General features: G+C 46.7%; 1 protein-coding gene across 1 annotated transcript in view; it reads left to right on the top strand.

The window, feature by feature from the left end:
* ncapd3 (non-SMC condensin II complex, subunit D3) overlaps positions 1–19,794 on the top strand; it is a 40,161-nt gene that overhangs the window by 4,355 nt on the left and 16,012 nt on the right. Inside the window, exons 5-18 of the mRNA XM_079498188.1 lie at positions 2–166; positions 502–563; positions 778–865; positions 1,786–1,919; positions 3,819–3,891; positions 4,226–4,351; positions 5,085–5,349; positions 5,767–5,805; positions 5,894–6,037; positions 13,308–13,381; positions 14,177–14,311; positions 15,646–15,866; positions 16,679–16,873; positions 17,036–17,133. Coding sequence (XP_079354314.1) covers positions 2–166; positions 502–563; positions 778–865; positions 1,786–1,919; positions 3,819–3,891; positions 4,226–4,351; positions 5,085–5,349; positions 5,767–5,805; positions 5,894–6,037; positions 13,308–13,381; positions 14,177–14,311; positions 15,646–15,866; positions 16,679–16,873; positions 17,036–17,133 — 1,819 coding nt within the window. The remainder of the gene's footprint in view (position 1; positions 167–501; positions 564–777; positions 866–1,785; positions 1,920–3,818; positions 3,892–4,225; positions 4,352–5,084; positions 5,350–5,766; positions 5,806–5,893; positions 6,038–13,307; positions 13,382–14,176; positions 14,312–15,645; positions 15,867–16,678; positions 16,874–17,035; positions 17,134–19,794) is intronic.

Raw genomic sequence — 19,794 nt, 5'->3', positions numbered from 1 at the left:
GGTGGATGAGGATGAGGAAGAGGAGCATGAGGAGGAGGTGCACATCTCCGTCCAGGAGCTGGTGAAGATCAGGGATGGCGTAGTTCTCCTGATGCAGAGCCTCCTCAGACTGCTGCACAGATTCTCCCTCAAAGACAGAGTGCAGAGCGCCATCCACTGTACACAGGTAGATATAGCTGATGACGCTCTCACTATAATAATAATGCATGCATCTAATCCAATTCATTAGTACCACAGACGAAAAACAGTCTAAGTCCAAATTTCAGACTGACCCCTCCACGAAAAGGCCTCGTTGTCCTGAACCCTTATCTATCATTTATATATTATGGATCAATAGTGTGGACTTAGACTGTTATTCGTCTGTGGTACTCAAGACTTGCTTTTGAAAAACCTATAGACATTCAGGTCTGAAAGGAGCATTATTATTGTCATGCAATGGGTACTGTTTGAACTTCAGATTTTAATGTAATACTTGGTTTTCTTTGGTGTGATTGTCTTCAGATCTTCATTAAGCTCATTTACTTTGAGCCTGTACTTGGAGAAGTCCGCTTTTCTGCTAAAGGGTAAGTTAACTCACGAACAACTTCTCTGCTTTTGCTTGTGGTGAAAGCTAACAAAGTCCTGATATGACAGATCATATTTTAATGAACAACATTAACTGGTTAATAAAAATCGAATGTGGCATCATACAGTATGTTTGAACACTGTAATGACGTTGTCTAGCGATGGAACCATATGAATGACTAATTAATATGAACGGTGTGTGTGGTTTGACAGGGACATCGACAGTCTGAGGACCGTTCCGGAGTTGGCCTTCCATGGTCTGTCACTGCTCTGCACCCCCAGCCATGGAGACCAGAAGGAGGTACAGTGTGTGTATATATATGGTCCAGTAGACCCTGGTTGGTCTACCTTGAATCCTTGGTTTTTACACACTGGAGGTCCTTTTTTCATGAGAATAGTACACTTAAAAAAGAAAAAAACTCTTAAAGTCAATGCAAGCTTCCACATCAGCGGCCAATTTCTACAGAGGAAAAATGTCAATGTTGTTGGTCATCCCATGACAGGACAATGTTAAGGTGAATCCGACCTACTACTAATGAATGAATACCGGTAGATAATTTGCGTGCCTACTCGCAACCAATATGAAATAAAAGGTCCCGGTGACCGACCCATTGTTTTGGAAACACTATAATACCGGATAGTAATTTGAGTTTAGTGTGTTTGCTGGGTTTTGCATATGTCGTCATAATGTGTGTGTTTTCTGTATAGTCTATCCACAGGGTGTTCCACAGACTTGTGTGTGTGTGTGTGTGTGTGTGTGTGTGTGTGTGTGTGTGTGTGTGTGTGTGTGTGTGTGTGTGTGTGTGTGTGTGTGTGTGTGTGTGTGTGTGTGTGTGTGTGTGTGTGTGTGTGTGTGTGTGTGTGTGTGTGTGTGTGTGTGTGTGTGTGTGTGTGTGTGTGTGGTCTATCCGCAGGGTGTTCCACAGACTGCTGTACGTCATCATAATGTGTGTGTGTGGTCACTTCTGTATAGTCTATCCGCAGGGTGTTCCACAGACTGCTGTACGTCATCATTGTGTGTGCTGTATAGTCTATCCGCAGGGTGTTCCACAGACTGCTGTACGTCATCATAATGTGTGTGTTCTGTATAGTCTATCCGCAGGGTGTTCCACAGACTGCTGTACGTCATCATAATGTGTGTGTGTGTGTTCTGTATAGTCTATCCGCAGGGTGTTCCACAGACTGCTGTACGTCATCATAATGTGTGTGTGTTCTGTATAGTCTATCCGCAGGGTGTTCCACAGACTGCTGTACGTCATTGTCATGATGAGTAAAGCTGGTTCGGGGAAGCCGTCTCTTCTGCTGCCCAGTCAGATTGTCCTCTCTGCCAGAGAACTCGCCATCACCTTTGTCTGGTAAGCAAACCTTCATAGTGTGTTACAGTGGTGCGTGTGAACTTGAAGCATTGTAAGCTTGTATATCAGTTATTTATTTAATAGTAAAAGTATAAATTAGTGGTCAGAGTGGTTAAGCCGTTTGTCCTTTTGCTGGAAATCCCAACCCCAGGGCATCCACGGACCCTGCTTTTGTCAGAACCACTGCTGTAGTAGCTGCCTTACCAAAGCACTTTACTAAGTTACATTCACACACTACAGCTGAGAGGGAGACGGTGTAGGCGAGACGGTAGGGAAACCGAGAGATGCAGTGTATAGGAGTTCTGGGAACCCATCTGCAAAAAAACATTTTTTTTCCTTTTTCCTTTGAATTTGCCTCTGGGGTGGTGGTGCCAAACAGAATATGTGGATAGCAGACTGTTGCCCGTTTTCTCTGCCTTAGGCCTCCTCTTCCGGTGGGGAACAGCAGTGAGCTGGCGGTAGGGCTGCCCGGGGCGCCACCCCGGTAGCTCTGAAGCTGCACGCACGACCCCACATGCACGCACATGCACGACAATGCGCGTTGACGCTGCGCTCAACACCTAAAACAAAGCAAGCGGTGGTGCCGTCGTGACCGTCGTCTATACCTGGCTGGCAGGCTCCTTTGTTATGCTTTGCATAACATTACCCATTTCACTTAGTCACTTCACACCCTCAGTTACACTGTATAAACCGATATAAACGGCCATGCAAGTAGCTTAGCCTAGTATTATTCTGCTGCTATACTGCACGTGAATATCTATTCTAGATGACCCACCGAAGAAGACATGCGTCCAGATTCAAGAGGAAAGTTTGTTTCGTGCCTAAACATGTGTGCCTTTTCTTCTGGAAACTGGAATTAGTCATATAATCATTACAAATGTGAGTTTACGTTCTCTACCAATAAGTCCATATATGAAACGATGCATGTAAACATCAGCTCCTTATCATTGCGCTAGTGTTTTCTGTTATTATAGTCACTTTAGACAATTTAAGTGCATGTTTAGTTTAGTTTTTTTTCTTCGATCAAAAGTATTCATAAATGGTATACTGTACATCCAACATTTCTTGCTGGTTGATCGAAAAGGCTTAGGCTGAAGCTCAAAGCTTTTATCCTACTGTAGGCTACATGTTGGTTTATTTACAAATTAAAGTTCAGTGAATGAACACGTTTCTTTTTTCTTTCCATTTAGCCTACTGTTCATTTACTAAATACTACTGATCAGCTCAAAACCTGAAACTCACATGGTTATCCCTGACCGTTGGAAGTTCTTGTGATTGTTTTAAAACCACTGTTTTGAAAGCAAAATAATGTAAGTGATGTTGTAATCTCATATGTTTAAAAAGAAGAAAAATAGGGTAAAGAATAGTTGTGTGATTGTTTTAAGGAGGCCTTGGTGGCTTTTATATAAAACTAAAAGGAAAATAATTAATTTAAACAAAAGTAAAAAAACAACAAATTTACAATGCAACTAAATAATAAGAAATACAATTACATTAGAATAGCTGGTTTTCCATCATATAGGCCTATTGAAGAAGTATTTCAACTAGCACGAGCTGAGTGGCTATGTGCACACTATGCATGTGACGTGCACGTGACGTCGTTAAAATATTAGCCCTACTAGTTAGAAAATCCACAGCACACCGCTGGTGGGGAACAATGTATACACATTCTGAATGCCCCTGCCGACAGAACGTAATTTCCTTGAGCGGTACTTCCGCGAAAACCCCACTACTTCCGCCAAATTCCAGCAATGCCTAGAGTCCTAGACCTTCAGCTTAGGTCTTTCCACAGGTTGTGGAAAGTTTCAGGTTATGGGAGGTTCTGGGTTTACCCTTGGCAGTCAAACGGAGCCATTTGTGTTGGTTGTTCTAACATGGGATGTTTTGTTTGTCCTACAGTCAAGCTGTGGAGGAGTTGAAGGAACTGGCTCTACCCTTCCTCTCCATTCTCATCCAACATATCTGCTTCCAGGTCAGTCATGAATCATGATGGTTGAGCATTGTGTGTGCATTAAAGGTGCTGAAAGTAAAAACACCACTTTGTTCTACATTTTTTTCTGATAATATTGTCCTTGCTGTTGTGTATAGAGTGTTTGTTCAGTAACAGGAGTCTTTCCAGATCTGTTATTTTTGAGAAAAATAAAATATGTCCCTCAAATTGGTTATTTAAATAAAAACAAGATCTACGCTCTCTCTCTGTGTGTGTGTCTGTGTGCGTGTCTGTGTGTCTGTGTGTGTCTGTGTGTGTCTGTGTGCGTCTGTGTGTGTCTGTGTGTGTCTGTGTCCGTGTCCGCCCGCCCGCCCAGATGGTGGAGAAGAGCGACTATCGTAACTATGGCGCTCAGGCTGTGGGGATCCTTGTGGGTCATCTGCCTTGTTCAGAGTATGCAGCCTTCATCAAGTGGCTGCATGGCTACTCACAAAATGCCAAGGTAACGCCAAACTAGGGACCATTATGAATTTTACTTGACGATTGTACTGTAGCTAAAATAATGTGAAAGGTTTGTAATTGTGTTTCCGTCGTTGAACAATGGAACTTAATGAATAAAAAAATAATTTGTTTCGCTTTTAGGCTTCATAAACAAAAGGTGCACAGGGCAGATTATGCTTCATTTCTTTTTAACTTTATACTTAGTTGTGAAAATGGCAGATCTACATGCTCAAAACGTCTCACATCGTGACGCATTTTGAGCTTGTAGATCTGCTATTTCCACTATTTGTGACAATGTTTGAAATAGTGTTAATTTGATTATGACGATTTATACAAAACTTAATTGCGATTATCTAAAATAATTGCGATCATGTAATAATTGTGACAGGACTAAAAATACGCCACGGATGACTTTATTGAACTGATTCCAACATAAGGATCTAGTACGAAAGTAAGTCATAGTCACTAGAGATGTCCCGATGCTGTATCGGTATCGGCCCTTATTTGTCATATTGGGTCATATCTTTATCTGTGAATATGCCAGTCTAACCTCCGATCTGACACAAGGGTGAGGGGTTGACGGCAGGTAAATACATTTGTGGTAAGTGTATCGGGACATCCCTAATAGTAACAGACTACAAGTACTATGATAATGGGGCATGCATTCCCAGCAATTCAAAAGACAAAGACGGTTGGATTGTGAAACTGACGGTTAGTTGCGGTGTTTGTGGCAGATGGTGTATCGCCTCTTCTCCATCGACGTGGTGATGGTGTTGCTGGAGCAGCCGGAGAGGGCGGCGGCGATGGAGGAGGAGGACGTGTCTTTGTCCCCGGAGACGTCCTCCTTCCTCGCCCACAAGTTCCTCATCCACAGCCTGCTGTTTGGACGTCGCAAGGACTCCTCCCCAACGGTGCGAAGCCACGCCCTTGTGTGCCTTGCGCGCTGCCTGGACCTGCCTTCCTTCAACGTCACCCACGCTGTCCACAGCCTGTTTCATAGTGAGCGTGCGCGCGCACACACACACACACACACACACACACTGCAAACCTTATCTCCATATTATTTTATTAAATTATTACGGTAACTTTTTCTTTGTTTTTGTGAACGAATGCCCTACATCACACCGCAGCATCACACAAGTATGAAAAGTAGCACATCTACAAGCTCGAAAGGTTTCCACCCAACAGAGATGATCTTTGCAATAAATTGTACTTAATGTAAATGTACAGTGATGCACACTCGCTCATATGTAACATGTATTTTCACATAGTTACAAACAGCCCACAATGGTTTAATGGACTCATGATCTGTATTTGTTCAAATATGTTGGTTAACTGCTGTGTGTGTGTGTGTGTGTGTGTGTGTGTGTGTGTGTGTGTGTGTGTGTGTGTGTGTGTGTGTGTGTGTGTGTCTAGGTGGGAGCCAGACAGAATTGGAGGAACCTAGTTCTGAAGGTGACCGTCTTCTTATTCACTTTACATTACGGTTGAGAAACTGTGTATACACTGTATATAAACAAGTCTAATTACATGTCTGTTCCAGGGTCCAACACTCACACCTCTATCCCAGGGTCCACCTCCAATCAAGCTTCCACCGAAAGCCTCCATCAGACTCAGAAAACCTACAGGACTCTGCCATTCAGAAGCATTGAACTGACCGGTGCCGACTCTACTGCCAGTGCTGAGGGTAAGACAACTCCTGTTCTTCATACGATGTTTCATTACAGAAGTTATTAAAAAAAAAGCTTAAAAATAAGAATTATAAAAAACCAAATTAATGTGCTTACAGTACAACAAACATGTAGACTAGCAAAGTGTCTTGTGCTTTTTTTAATTAATTTTTTCTCCTCCATTTCGACAGTTTTTCCTCTTTCTTTGTTTTGTTAAAATGTTAGGCGAAATAAGCTATGCCATGGCTTCAGCCTATACCTTTTTGGGTGGGAAATGTATTTTCTATTCTGTTTTGGTATTGGCTCGTTCGTTATTGGTATTGGCTATGGAATTTAAATTATGTTGCCACACAATTGACTACTAAAATAAATTACCAACAAATGGTACTGTAAAGCTCTTCACATAGTTAAGGGTCCGTATCCAAAGAAAGGGGAGCGTACCTATGTTCCCCAGGTTCTATGTTCAAAACACTTTTAAGTCCTTAAACCAGATACCTAACGCTAACCCTAAACCCTAAGGTAAGTGGGGAACATAGGGATTACCCCCAAAGAAAGCACATTTTGAGCTTCCATCAATCTAAATCAAAATTAGTTAGCATAGCGCTTCGTGCTCCCCTCGTCTGGCATTTCTTGGCTCAGCGCCTGGGGCCCTTCAAGCTGACAATGGTTCAACTTTTGGAGAGGAGTGCTGGTCTCTTAATCGTTATCACAACCATGAGAATCCCTTGTTTATCATTGTTTCAGCTAATATATTTGTGCTAATGACGCAGATTTCTTTTTTTATTTAACCAGTAAAAACACATTGAGACAATCTCTTTTTCGAGTGGGAACTGGCCAAGAGACAGAAATAAGTGATACATCCATGTTTAACTTCAAGAGACCTAAAATAATCAGAATCTCCAAAGTCATATAACGCAAGTTACGAATGTAACTATGGTTATGTGAATTCCTGGATGACTGCCAGTAGGCAGTAAACATAGTGAATATACCTCTCGCGCTCCGCGTAGGTCGAGTCTTAATATAAACAAAGTCATGTGACGTGTAGGCTGACGTGCGTCCCGGTAGGCTATATAAGCACGTGACAGCCCACACCCGGCCTCTTAAGAATCTTCTCGCCCTGAAAGATTCCGAGTGACCGTTATTACTGGCAGTCATCCAGGAATTCACATAACCATAGTTACATTCGTAACTTGCGTTATGTTTCATTCCTTACTGACTGCCAGTAGGCAGTAAACATAGTGGATGACTCATACCAGAAGTGTCACGAGGAATCGAACCAACCTACTAAACTGCCGTAGCAGCCAGTGGCAGGATCGCTGACGTCAGTGAGGATCCAGAGGCCACATCAAGGCGATAGAACCTCGAGAACGTGCAAGGGGCTGTCCAAGACGCCGCCGCACAGACGTCCGCCAGTGACACTCCTCTCATCGCCGCCCAGGACGTGGCAACGCCCCTGGTAGAATGGCAGATGACCTCGGAGGGGGCAGGTTTACCAGATGCTTCATAAGCCTTCTTAATCGCATCCACTGCCCAGTGGGATAGCCGCTGTTTAGACAGCGCGCCTCCTCTATTCTTTCCGCCGTAGCACACAAACGGTTGCTCTGAGCGTCTAATATCCCGTGTTGCCTGAATGTACAGTTGCAACGCACGGACTGGACACAGTCAGTGGGCCCTTTCCTCCACCTCGGATGTAAACGGGGGAGGATGGAATGCCGCCAACTCTATGGCCTGGTTAACATAATCAGGGGGCAGAACCTTAGGCATGAATGACACATTCGGCCAAAGTGTGACCCCAGTGCCACTAGCCTTCCACCGAAGGCATGTGGGGCTAATAGAAAGTGCGTGGAGCTCACTCACACGCTTAGCTGTCGTAACTGCCAACAGAAAGCAGTCTTAATCGATAACGAGCTCAAGGACGACCCAGCCATAGGCTCAAAGGGCGCCCTGCTCAATGCCTGCAGGACCAGAGGCAGGTCCCAAGCTGCAGTACGCCTCACCCTAGGGGGGCGTAACCTCTTGGCACCGCGCAGAAACTGTGTCACCCAGTAATGCGCACCAACTGACCTGCCATCAATATGGCTATGATTGAAGGATATAGCGGACGTGTGCACCTTCAAGGTGGAGGCTGCACGGCCGGCATCCAGTAGACACTGTAAATAATGTAGTACGTGTTGTATAGGGCAAGAGACTGGGTCCAGACCCCTGTCGCTGCACCATAATGAGAAAGCAGCCCAGCAATTCGAGTACACCAACCTTGTGGAAGGGGCCCTTGCATTCCGCAAGGTCTCACATATTGAGGGGCCTAGCCCACTCAAGAGTGATTGATCCCTTTCAGTGGCCATACCCAAGCTGAAGGAGGCTCGGCGATGGATGCCACACCTTCCCGTCCAGCTGGGACAGGAGGTCTATCCTCACTGGAAGCTGCCATGGATCCCCGTCCAACAGACTGAGGAGCGTTGAATACCATATTCTCGAGGGCCACCTGGGGGCCACCAAGAGAACTCTGTGATCTGACGATCTCACCCTGTGAAGCACAGGCAACAACAGGGGGACCGGGGGAAATGCATAAAGGAGCGCTCTCGGCCAAGCGTTGGCGAGAGCGTCCATCCCGAGTGGGGCACTGGTCTCTGCCAGGCTGAACCACTGAGGACAATGAGTCGTGCCTTTTGAGGCGAATAGATCTACGTAGGCTACCCCGTGCCGATCCCAAATCAACTGTACCACCTGGGGGTGCAATCTCCACTCCCCAGGGGGCAGTCTCTGACGAGACAGATAATCTGCCACAGAGTTTAATCTGCCTGGCAGGTGCATAGCCCTCATCGAGGAAAGTAGAGGATAAGCCCACGTCCACAGGCGATGGGCTTCCCTCAGGGACTCCAGAGACCTGGTCCCTCCCTGATGGTTGACATGAAACACCACTGAGGTGCTGTCTGTCCGAATGAGCACGTGCTTCCCCCTGAGAAAGGGCAAGAAGTGCTTCAGCGCCAGGGAAACAGTCCGGAGTTCTAGCACATTGATATGGCGTCCTCTCCATCGAGAGCGCCATACCCCCTGGACTGACCTCTGCCATACCGCGCCCCAACCTTGAGGCGAGGCATCTGTTGTCACCACCTCTCGTCTCGCCGGGACCAAGCCGAGAGGGACTCCACTCAGCAGGAATGCATTGTCCCGCCAGCGGCGGAGATAACCAAGGCACCTGCGAGTGACTCTGACCTTGACCCCCCCTGTGTAGACAGGGGTCCATGTGAAGGCCATTGATCCACCTCTGTAATGGGCGTAGATGTAGCAGCCCCAGAGGAGTGATTGCTGAGACTGCAGTCAGCATGCCGAGCAGTCTGAGCCATGTTAGGACGGTCAACCTCGCCCCCAGGCGGAAAGACCGCAGGAGGTTCTGAATTCTCCCCACCCTCTGTGCAGTCGGTCGTGCCTGCATCGATACCGAAGCTAGGGACATGCCGAGGAAGGTGGTCTGTTGCGTTGGGAGCAACGAGCTCTTTTCGAGGTTTACGGTCATGCCCAGTGCCTCGATGTGAGCGAGGACTCTGGACGTCACCTGTTCCGCCTCCCTGAACGAGGGGGCGCAAATGAGCCAATCGTCTAGGTAGGGAAGTATCTTCACTCCCGACAGGCATAGCGACGTTAAGGCTGCCCTCATACACCTTGTGAAGATGCGGGGAGCCAGAGACAGGCCGAACGGCAGAACGGCAAACTGGTAGACTTTGCCTTGAAAGGCAAAGCGTACGTACTTTCTGTGCTCTGGATGTATAGGCACATGAAAGTAGGCATCTTTGAGGTCTATTGTGGTGAACCACTCCCCCTGTGTGATAGCCTGTAGGACGTCGACTGTGCGAAGCATCCGAAACGGAAGGACCTTGAGGTACACATTTAACCCTCTTAGGTCTAGTATAGGCCTGAGAGACCCATCTTTCTTTGGGATCAGAAAGTAGGTGGAGTAGAACCCATCGTTCTGTGAACCTGGTGAACCGCTGTATTGCTCGTTTGTCCAAGAGCTTGGCTACCTCTTGAGACAAACACTGGGCCTTCTCGGGGTCTGTGACTGAAGTCACCCTGACCCGTGAAGGTGGTGGGGGTCGGCGGCGGAACTGCAGCCTGTAACCTTGGGACATTGTTGTAACGACCCATGCATCCCTGGCATGGTCTGCCCAGTAATTCAGGTGCTGCTGTGAAAATCTGCCCACCGCCGGCCCCAGACCCTCAGGCTGTGCCTGGGGGGTTATATGGGGGCTTGGGGGGGCGCCGGCTATGCCCTCGCCCACGCTGGGGCTGGCGAAGCCGCTGCCCACCTCTGGGCTGATGTTGCCCTCTGCCTGCAGCCGCCTGGTCACGTTGCCAGGTCTGAGGCTGAGGATTCAAGTAGCCCAGGCGTCGCGGATCCCGTGCGCCACGTGGCTTAGCGGGTCGACCGGGCGGTGCCATCGAGCCTCTGGCCCGTTGACCCCAGTCCTCTGAGGCCTGCCTTGACTGCTGCCTACGCTGCAGTGCCTCGTTTGCCTCCGGGCCAAACAACTGGCCCGGTACCACCGGAAGCTTCCGTAGCGCCTGTCTGCAACTGTCAGACATAGGCGCCTGAGCAAGCCACACCTGACGTCGTGCCACGACCAAGGTGGACATCACACGGCCAAGTTCGCTTGACATTAGGGCGAAGGACTCAAGAGCCACATCATTAAAGTCGCCCAACTCACTCCCTGGCCCACTCTCCAGGATCTTGGACTGGGCGAGGAGGAGCACAGAGAGAGAGTTCCCCAAACGGGCCATTGTGGCAGCAGAAGCATATGCCTTTGTCAGCAGGTCGTCAGTGACTGCGCACTGGGACAGCGGGTTCTTGCCTTCAGTGCCTCATCTGGGGAGAGAACCAGCGCCGCAATGCACTGGTCTACAGGAGGCATGCGAACCAGTCCATGCTCTTCTGCCTTGTCCATGGAGGCCAGGGTCCTTGCATCCTTGCCTCGGTGGGCAGATGCACCCGGCTCAGCCCAGCACTCCTTCAGCTGACTTAGGTAGTCAGGCGAGGGTGGGACAGCAAAGGGTGGCATTTTAGCAGCGGCAGCCCGTTTGAAGAACGGGTTACTCGCCCCACGAGCAGCTGACGGGTCGTCCAGCTCAATCGTAGCCAGGGCAGCACGCAGTGTTGCGCGCAATGTGCAGGGCCCGATCCCCAGCTCAGTGCTTCCCGAGCTTCTGCGGGAAGTCTCTGAGCCATCCTCAGCCTGCACACTATTCACCTGGGGATCATCCTCGTCATGGAACATAGTCTGAAGCTCTAGTTGACATGGCGTCATCCTCCTCATAATCGTAATCTAATTCTAGATCATCATCGCCCTCCGGCTGCTGGACCGCCTGTGGCGGGGGAGGCGGTGGCCGTACTATTGCCTTAAGGCGTTCTATTTCAGCCCGCAAATCGTCTATTTCTTGGCGATATGGAGCAGTCGTGACAGCCGCCGTTGACCTCTTCTGGGCCAGGTGACCGCGCTCGGCGCGAGACCCGCGTTTGCGCTTCACCTTCCCATCAGAAGGGACCCCAGCGGGGACCCCCGAAGGTGGGAGGTTTCCTTTGACCAGGAGGTTCTCCACCTCACGCAGCCTAGCCTCTCTCACAGAGTGGTAGAGTGCCACAGTTCATACATGGGTCAGTCAGGGCTTCCCTCATGTCCATCGTCGACTTGGAGCTGAGCGCTACAGGACGTACACGCCATAGCTCAGTAGTCTCAAGCCAGTTGTATAGCCAGGCAATACCAGCGAGAACTGTACGATCACAGAACGCGTGAGTAACCTCCAGCAAACAGAGTAGCTAACCGGTCAGGCTAAGATGGCCTGCTGTTAGCTTAATGTCAATTTGACACTTAACTGGGCAATCCCCGCGAGAGCTGTGCAGCCACAGAATGCGTGGGAACCTCCAGTAACCAAAGTTTTTTAAAGTTATTTAGATTGATTAATTAATTAAATTAATCAAACAAAAATGTCAATCAGATATTTAACTAGGCAATCCCAGCGAGGACTGTGCATGCACAGACCATGTGGGAACCTCTAGTAATCTGAATTGTCTTTAAACATTTTAAGTTATTTAGATTAACTAATTAATTAGATTAATCATCAAACAAAAATGTCAATCAGATATTCAACTAGGCAATCCCAGCGAGGACTGTGCAGGCACAGACCGCGTGGGAACCTCCAGTAATCTGAATCTAATTATATATTCTTAATCAAATTAAGAATTAATAATAGTTGAATTATCAAACAAACAATATAACTAGGTAAATTAGGCGAGTGCTGTGGGAAACCGGCAGCACGCGGCCAACACCCAGTGTGTGGAGGAAGCCCTTTAACAACAATACATGAGAGTGTTTGTTTGTAGCTAGGGATCCTCAAGACAAACAAAGAGAAATGGTGATAATTTTGACAACCACAGCCTTGAGAGGACAACAATTTGCGCTCTCGGCAATAGCCACAGGCAGGATGTCAACACCACGACACATATAGTGTCTTAACAACTCTTTGGACCTGCAATACAGAACTGATGTACAGATTCTAGGAGCTACACTTACCTACGATACTCACATCAGGTAGCGAGAAGAAAAAAGAGGCCGGGTTTGGGCTGTCACGTGCTTATATAGCCTACCGGGACGCACGTCAGCCTACACGTCACATGACTTTGTTTATATTAAGACTCGACCTACGCGGAGCGCGAGAGGTATATTCACTATGTTTACTGCCTACTGGCAGTCGGTAAGGAATGAAACATAACCCTAAGAGACGAAGAATGGGGCAAAGTGCTACAATTGATATAGAAATGTACAGAAGTAAATACACATATGGGCCTACACAGAGGCTAGTACATGTCCGAACATGTGCACATTTTGGAGTGTACATAATTATGAGGCGATCCTTTTGAAACTTCTCAGGGGAATTTTCAAGGGCAATTTGAGTCTGGTCTGTACCAGGGACCGAATGAGCGGACATTCGAGCACAAAGAGCTCCTCCACTAAAAAAAAACGAGCGCTTTCTGTGTGAATACATGGCTTACAGACATTCTGTAAAGCTCTTCCCACAGTGGTTAATTATCAACAGACGCATAATAAAGGGCTGACAATAACCGTAACGATGACTATACCATCTACTTGAGTTAGAATGATTTATTACAAATGTTTAGTCCACAGTCCACACCCCCAAAATGATGGCTCAAAGGTGATGTTTGAACCATATACAATTATACAGTAGTTTGGATTACTTTCAGAGCGATTTCATAATTTGTGTTTATTTTTTGGGCAGCTAAAGAGAACGTGGCTCTGCTCATGAGGCGTATCGCTGACCCCAAGACCAACGTGAGGAAGTCGGCACTGCAGGTATTCTCTTAAATACCTGCATACATTTGTTATGGTGGAAAAATATTGGATAAAGACTAGACTTCTCAAAGAGGTATCTTTCTATCATTTTGTCGTCTACTCAGGCTTTTGGGAGAACCCTGGACAGTTTTTAAGTTGCTTGATTCAGTATTTAGACATTTGATATAGATTTTTATCAGACACACCCCCCTTCCGATACAAATCCATTGTAACGCCAAACTCCATTTTATTCATGATGGATTCATTCTTGAGAACACCTGGTTCTGGTGACTCATACTGCTCTCCTAATAGTGAGGGGGCACGTTTTTTCAATTCCTCTTTTCATTTTATGTAATCATGTTTTTGGAAAATAAATTAAAAAAATTAAATGCAATAAAAAAATAATAAAAGGAATGAAAAAGGTAATCTAATAAACATGCCCCACTCACGTATTAAGAGGGCAGGCAGTGTGAGTCACCAGAACCATAGATGGGTGTTTTCGATTAATCTAACATGGTTAAAATGGAGTTTGAAGTTACAAGTTGGGTTTGTATAGGAAGGGGGCGTGTCTGATAAAATGAATATCTAAAAACGGTCTGGGGTGTTCACCTAAGAGATTAAGAGTAGACGATAAAATGAGTGAAATGAGGACCTGAATGAGTGAAATATCCCTTATATAATCTTCTCTCCTGGGGGTTCCCTGACACATAAACATTTTCAGACTGGTGTCTGTGGCCAAATGTATATCAATTTGGGGGCATGAGAACTACTGGTTTAGAAGGCATTTGTAGAGTCAAAACGGCTTGTTGTTTGCAGGCTTTCATGGGTCTACTGAAACACGGTGTGATCCCGCTGACGTCGGAGCACCTGCGTGAGGTGTCCGACCGCTGCAGAGACCCTGCCGTGTCGGTCAAGAAAAAAGCCCTGCAGTGTCTGGCCGAGCTGATCGCTGTGAGTGTCTTCTGCAATTTAATACACATCAGATTAATCACTGTAGCAAATATCATATACTGATGACATCAGGGATCTCATATATGGGCTGCTGGTTCAAGGAATGACATACAGAGATCTCCATTTATGAGCATATCGCTTGGATGTTTGGTGCGATATAGGACCACTTCTTGTAGTATAAAAGGCCCCTAAACTACTCTACAAGCTCACAACGTGTCGATGTAGATTAACTATTTTAACTATTCAAAAATGTTTTTCAAAATAGTAAGAAAAGGCAAAGTAGTTTAGGGATAAGGGATTTAACACGGATGAAAATCGAGCCCTATGGGCTCCATCTTGCGGCGGTGGCCCTTTTTCCATAATTTGGGGATTTTAGTATTGTGTGACAGGTGTGACCCTGTAAAATTTGCCATCTTGTGCCACAGCCTAAGTCCCTAAAACACCTCCATTACCCCTTACATTATGCATAGGTGTGGTTTGGGCGTTACAATTCTTAAACCAATCACCGTGCCACCTGCCATTGCCTTTAAGAGATCCATTATCCATTTAACATTATGCCCAGTGATTTACACTATGGCCCATGGTCATGGAAGAGCCACACACGTTGCTGCCTTGAAATATAGCCTATTTATATTTGATACAGAGGCCGGGTTGTTTTGTGTCCAGTAACTCCAACACAGCCTCACTCGTGCTGTTCGCATTACAGGTGGTTTGAGGAGGCACTTTCCGTTGTCCTAAACCTGTGTGCTTAACTACTGCATAAGATAGCAAATATAGGGAAAGCGCATCAACAAGCCTACAGACACGCCTCCACCCGCAAATATAGGAGTCGGCAAAATGAATAGTGGGTTGTGTGACCGCAAGATAACGTTTACGCATAGTGGAAGCTCCTAAATGCATAATTCACGGAAAATGTTTCTCTTGCGGATAAAGCATGGCATAAGATGGAGCCCTATGTCTATTTGCTCAGACACTGATGTAAAATTCTCCATTCATTGTCAAAGGGAATTTTATGATTATGTAGGACAAAGTTGTGGACAGACACCAAAAGCTGGATATGATAGGATGGGCTAGCGCCCCTCAAAAAGTAAAAACAAATATATATTCTAAACATGCTATCCCTTTAATAAAAATCTGAAATCCATAGACTCTGTTTGCTAAAAGTGCTCTAAACAAACATAAAGTCCATAGACTTGGCTGCCATACGACGTAGTTTTGCTAGCTAGCCTAGTGGCCCTCAAAAACACAAAAAGGTAAAACATGGAGGTAAGAGGTTTCCACCCGACTCAGTGAGTTTCTTTCCCCTCAGTTACTGTTTTGTCGTGTTCCTTCAGGCACAGCCGCACAGTAAGCTGGTCCAGACGGCGGCTCTGAGGGGGATGGTCCCGGCCATAATGGACCCAGAGAGCTCCGTCCAGGAGAAGGCTCTGGAGCAACTGGACGAGCTGATCCTCAGCCAGGTGAAACAGTACCACCCCAGCGCCCACCTGGACTCCGCCCAGAGCCTTGTCTGGGACCTACTGGGCCTGCTCTGCACCGAGTGTCGGGACCTCAGGTTAGATCTGCGCTCTACGAGTCTGTCATCCTACGAAAGGATATTCATTTTAAACGGAAAGTCGGGGCATACTGTAGATCAAATAACACGATAACATTCTCGTTAATCAATTTATTGAATAACTTAAATTGATTATAAAAAAATCACACTGGTAGGTCAGTATCCTACTGACCTGCTGACAGGTGCCAACCATGCCGCCCCAGCCTGCAGGAATACCTGCAGTGTCCAATATCACCCTTACTCCCCCCGTACACGTACGGGTCAATCGGTTTTGGTCTTGTCATTTCACTTTCAACCTGACGTCCCTATTGTGGGCATACTCATTATAGGTGCATTTCTTTTAAGTTTTAAATATTGACCTACAAGCTTAACGTGTCACATTGTGTTGTGCGCTTGTGCATTGGCCAATTTAAAAAAAACACTAGGACTTAAGTTGTTAAAAGTTCAGTTCATCGTTTTCTATTTGCTTGTTCATTTCATCATTCTTGAACTATCAAACATGTTAAATGTCAAATAGAAACTTCAAATCTAAATATTTTTCAAGATGAGAGAAGAGAAGAACATTGTTACTACTCCATATTAATTGTAAGGACCCCCAGCTTGATAGGCATTAAGCCACAGACCCCCGTTTGATACCGTTGTGATCTCTGGGACTCCCAATAAATCTACACTAGTGTTATATTAACTATAAGGGACCCCCCCCAAAGATATTTGAGAGCCACTGGTCTAGGCCTGTCTTTTATGGACCCACAAATCTGGCATCGGTCGGGCCTCTATTACTAATTTGTGTGCGTGTGTGTGTGTTTACATAGACGTTACTTCAGCCGAGCGTTCAGCGTGTGGTCCAAGCAGAACAAGTTTACGCCTGCCTTCATGAAGAAGCTGTTGTCTCACACGGAGGCGGAGCACGCTGCAGGAGCCTGGCTGCTGCTGGCCCAGGTGGCCGGGTCATCCCACAACCACATCTCCTACGGACAGATCATTGACTGCTGGGACCACCTAATCAGGTCAGCCCCACACCCATCTGGGAACCCATGGGCAAAAAAAACAGAAGGACAGCGCCCTCTGCTGTTTCTTTCCTTGAATTTGCATTAGGGATGTGAACGACTCAGTATTTGTCAGATTGATTTGTCGAGGCCATTTACTGATGTGTCTGTTTGTTTTGACAGTGCAAAGGATTTCAATGTGACGACATGCTGTCACATCCTGTCAGTCATGGGAGACATCGCTGGCAGCCTCAATGAAGACACCAAGATCAGGGTGGTAGGTGAGTGTTCAGCTCCAATCCAATGACCTCCGACTGATCCCCAAGGTCAAACAGATTTTTTTTCCCCCTTTGAATTTGCACAATTCCCCGTGTAGAGACCGGATGTCGGCCTGTTTACTCTCCTTCAGCCCTCCTCTTCCGGTGGTGCTCCTTTGTTATCATTCCTAATAACAACTCTATATTGTAATGGGAGAGTTGCCGGAAGATTTAGCTGCGGAGCTCTGAAGTCTGAATCTGTCTTGAGAGATTAGTAATTAAGACTTTCACTGCTGCTGCTTTCCCCACAGCGATGGGCGTGGGGGAGACGGTAAAAAGCAAGAGCGATAAACCACTCATAGTAAGGGCATTTTATCAGGTATTTGACCAATCTGGGAACTAAATCGTTACCAAGAAATTTCTTCACCAATGTGTTTCTAAAGGTGTCTAATAACATGTACTGAAAGTTTGAAATTCAACTCCCGTGGGAAAGTTGAGTTATTAGCATAATATGTGACCATACCCATAACATCCTATATAAGGCAAAAAAGTCCAAATTTCATCATTCTTTAAGTAGCATGTGACATATGAAACTAGGGTGTTTGCATGATTCTGAATCCATTCCAAGCATTAGTTTTGCACAAAAAACACTCCTTGGGAGGAAAACGGCCACACAAACGTGATGAGGTCAGCACATTTGGTCAAGTGGATATGGCCTAATTTAGCCCAAGGAGTGTTTTTTGTGCAAAACTAATGCTTGGAATGGATTCAGAATCATGAAATCACCCTAGTTTCATATGTCACATGCTACTTAAAGAATGATGAAATTTTGACTTTTTTGCCTTATATAGGATGTTATGGGTATGGTCACATATTATGCTAATAACTCAACTTTCCCACGGGAGTTGAATTTCAAACTTTTAGTACATGTTATTAGACACCTTTAGAAACACATTGGTGAAGAAATTTCTTGGTAACGATTTAGTTCCCAGATTTTCATAGATTTCTCTTACTATCAGAAGCGCGTTGTGCTCTGGAGTAGGCTTATATATTATTATTATAATTATTTTTAAGGGACACTAGCCCCTCCTATGCCCAGCTTTCTGGGTTTGTGTGAACACAAACATTGGCTTGTGATTGGCTAATCACCCCATAGCGATGATTTGATTGGCTGAGAAAAGTACACATTGAAGACGCCAAAAGTGATTGGCTGGATTGACTTTTGTGATGATTTGATTGGCTGAGCACGGAATGTGATGTATAATAAGAGCGCCCCTCACTTCACACGAGCGTGATTTATGTTTATAGCTGTATAGGATTGTTAAAAGAAACTTTAAAGGAATCGGGCATTAAAATCCTAAAAGATCCTGAACCTTATACACTCAACAGCACAGAAACGGACTGCTGGATGGAAGTATTGGATATTGATAACAAGCTTTTAATTAAACTAGCCGCTGATACTTGGGTGTGAAATCTAAACAGATTGAGAAACTGCCTATTTCTTACCTAAAATGTATAAATCCTTTACAGACAAGGTGCCGGAAACGTGTTTGCACCGCTCCTTGGCCAGGCGCAGGAGAGTGAAACGTGCTTGCACCTCCTCGGCCAGGCGCAGGAGAGTGAAACGTGTTTGCACCTCCTCGGCCAGGCGCAGGAGAGTGAAACGTGTTTGCACCGCTCCTTGGCCAGGCGCAGGAGAGTGAAACGTGCTTGCACCTCCTCGGCCAGGCGCAGGAGAGTGAAACGTGTTTGCACCTCTCCTCGGCCAGGCGCAGGAGAGTGAAACGTGTTTGCACCTCTCCTCGGCCAGGCGCAGGAGAGTGAAACGTCTTTGCACCTCTCCTCGGCCAGGCGCAGGAGAGTGAAACGTGTTTGCACCTCTCCTCGGCCAGGCGCAGGAGAGTGAAACGTGTTTGCACCTCTCCTCGGCCAGGCGCAGGAGAGTGAAACGTGTTTGCACCTCTCCTTGGCCAGGCGCAGGAGAGTGAAACGTGTTTGCACCTCTCCTCGGCCAGGCGCAGGAGAGTGAAACGTGTTTGCACCTCTCCTCGGCCAGGCGCAGGAGAGTGAAACGTGTTTGCACCTCTCCTCGGCCAGGCGCAGGAGAGTGAAACGTGTTTGCACCTCTCCTCGGCCAGGCGCAGGAGAGTGAAACGTGTTTGCACCTCTCCTCGGCCAGGCGCAGGAGAGTGAAACGTGTTTGCACCTCTCCTCGGCCAGGCGCAGGAGAGTGAAACGTGTTTGCACCTCTCCTTGGCCAGGCGCAGGAGAGTGAAACGTGTTTGCACCTCTCCTTGGCCAGGCGCAGGAGAGTGAAACGTGTTTGCACCTCTCCTCGGCCAGGCGCAGGAGAGTGAAACGTGTTTGCACCTCTCCTCGGCCAGGCGCAGGAGAGTGAAACGTGTTTGCACCTCTCCTCGGCCAGGCGCAGGAGAGTGAAACGTGTTTGCACCTCTCCTCGGCCAGGCGCAGGAGAGTGAAATGTGTTTGCACCTCTCCTCGGCCAGGCGCAGGAGAGTGAAACGTGTTTGCACCTCTCCTCGGCCAGGCGCAGGAGAGTGAATATCAAATATATAAATACTGAATCAACTTAAAAACTGCCTGGGGTGCTCACAAAAGCCTGAGTAGACTTTAAAATGACCCCAAACATGTTTTGAAAGTGAAATATCCCAAATTCAACACATT

Source organism: Electrona antarctica (assembly GCF_951216825.1).
Source record: "Electrona antarctica genome assembly, chromosome: 4".
In the NCBI taxonomy this organism is placed as follows: Eukaryota; Metazoa; Chordata; class Actinopteri; order Myctophiformes; family Myctophidae; genus Electrona; species Electrona antarctica.
This window is presented reverse-complemented; position numbering and strand designations above follow the sequence as displayed.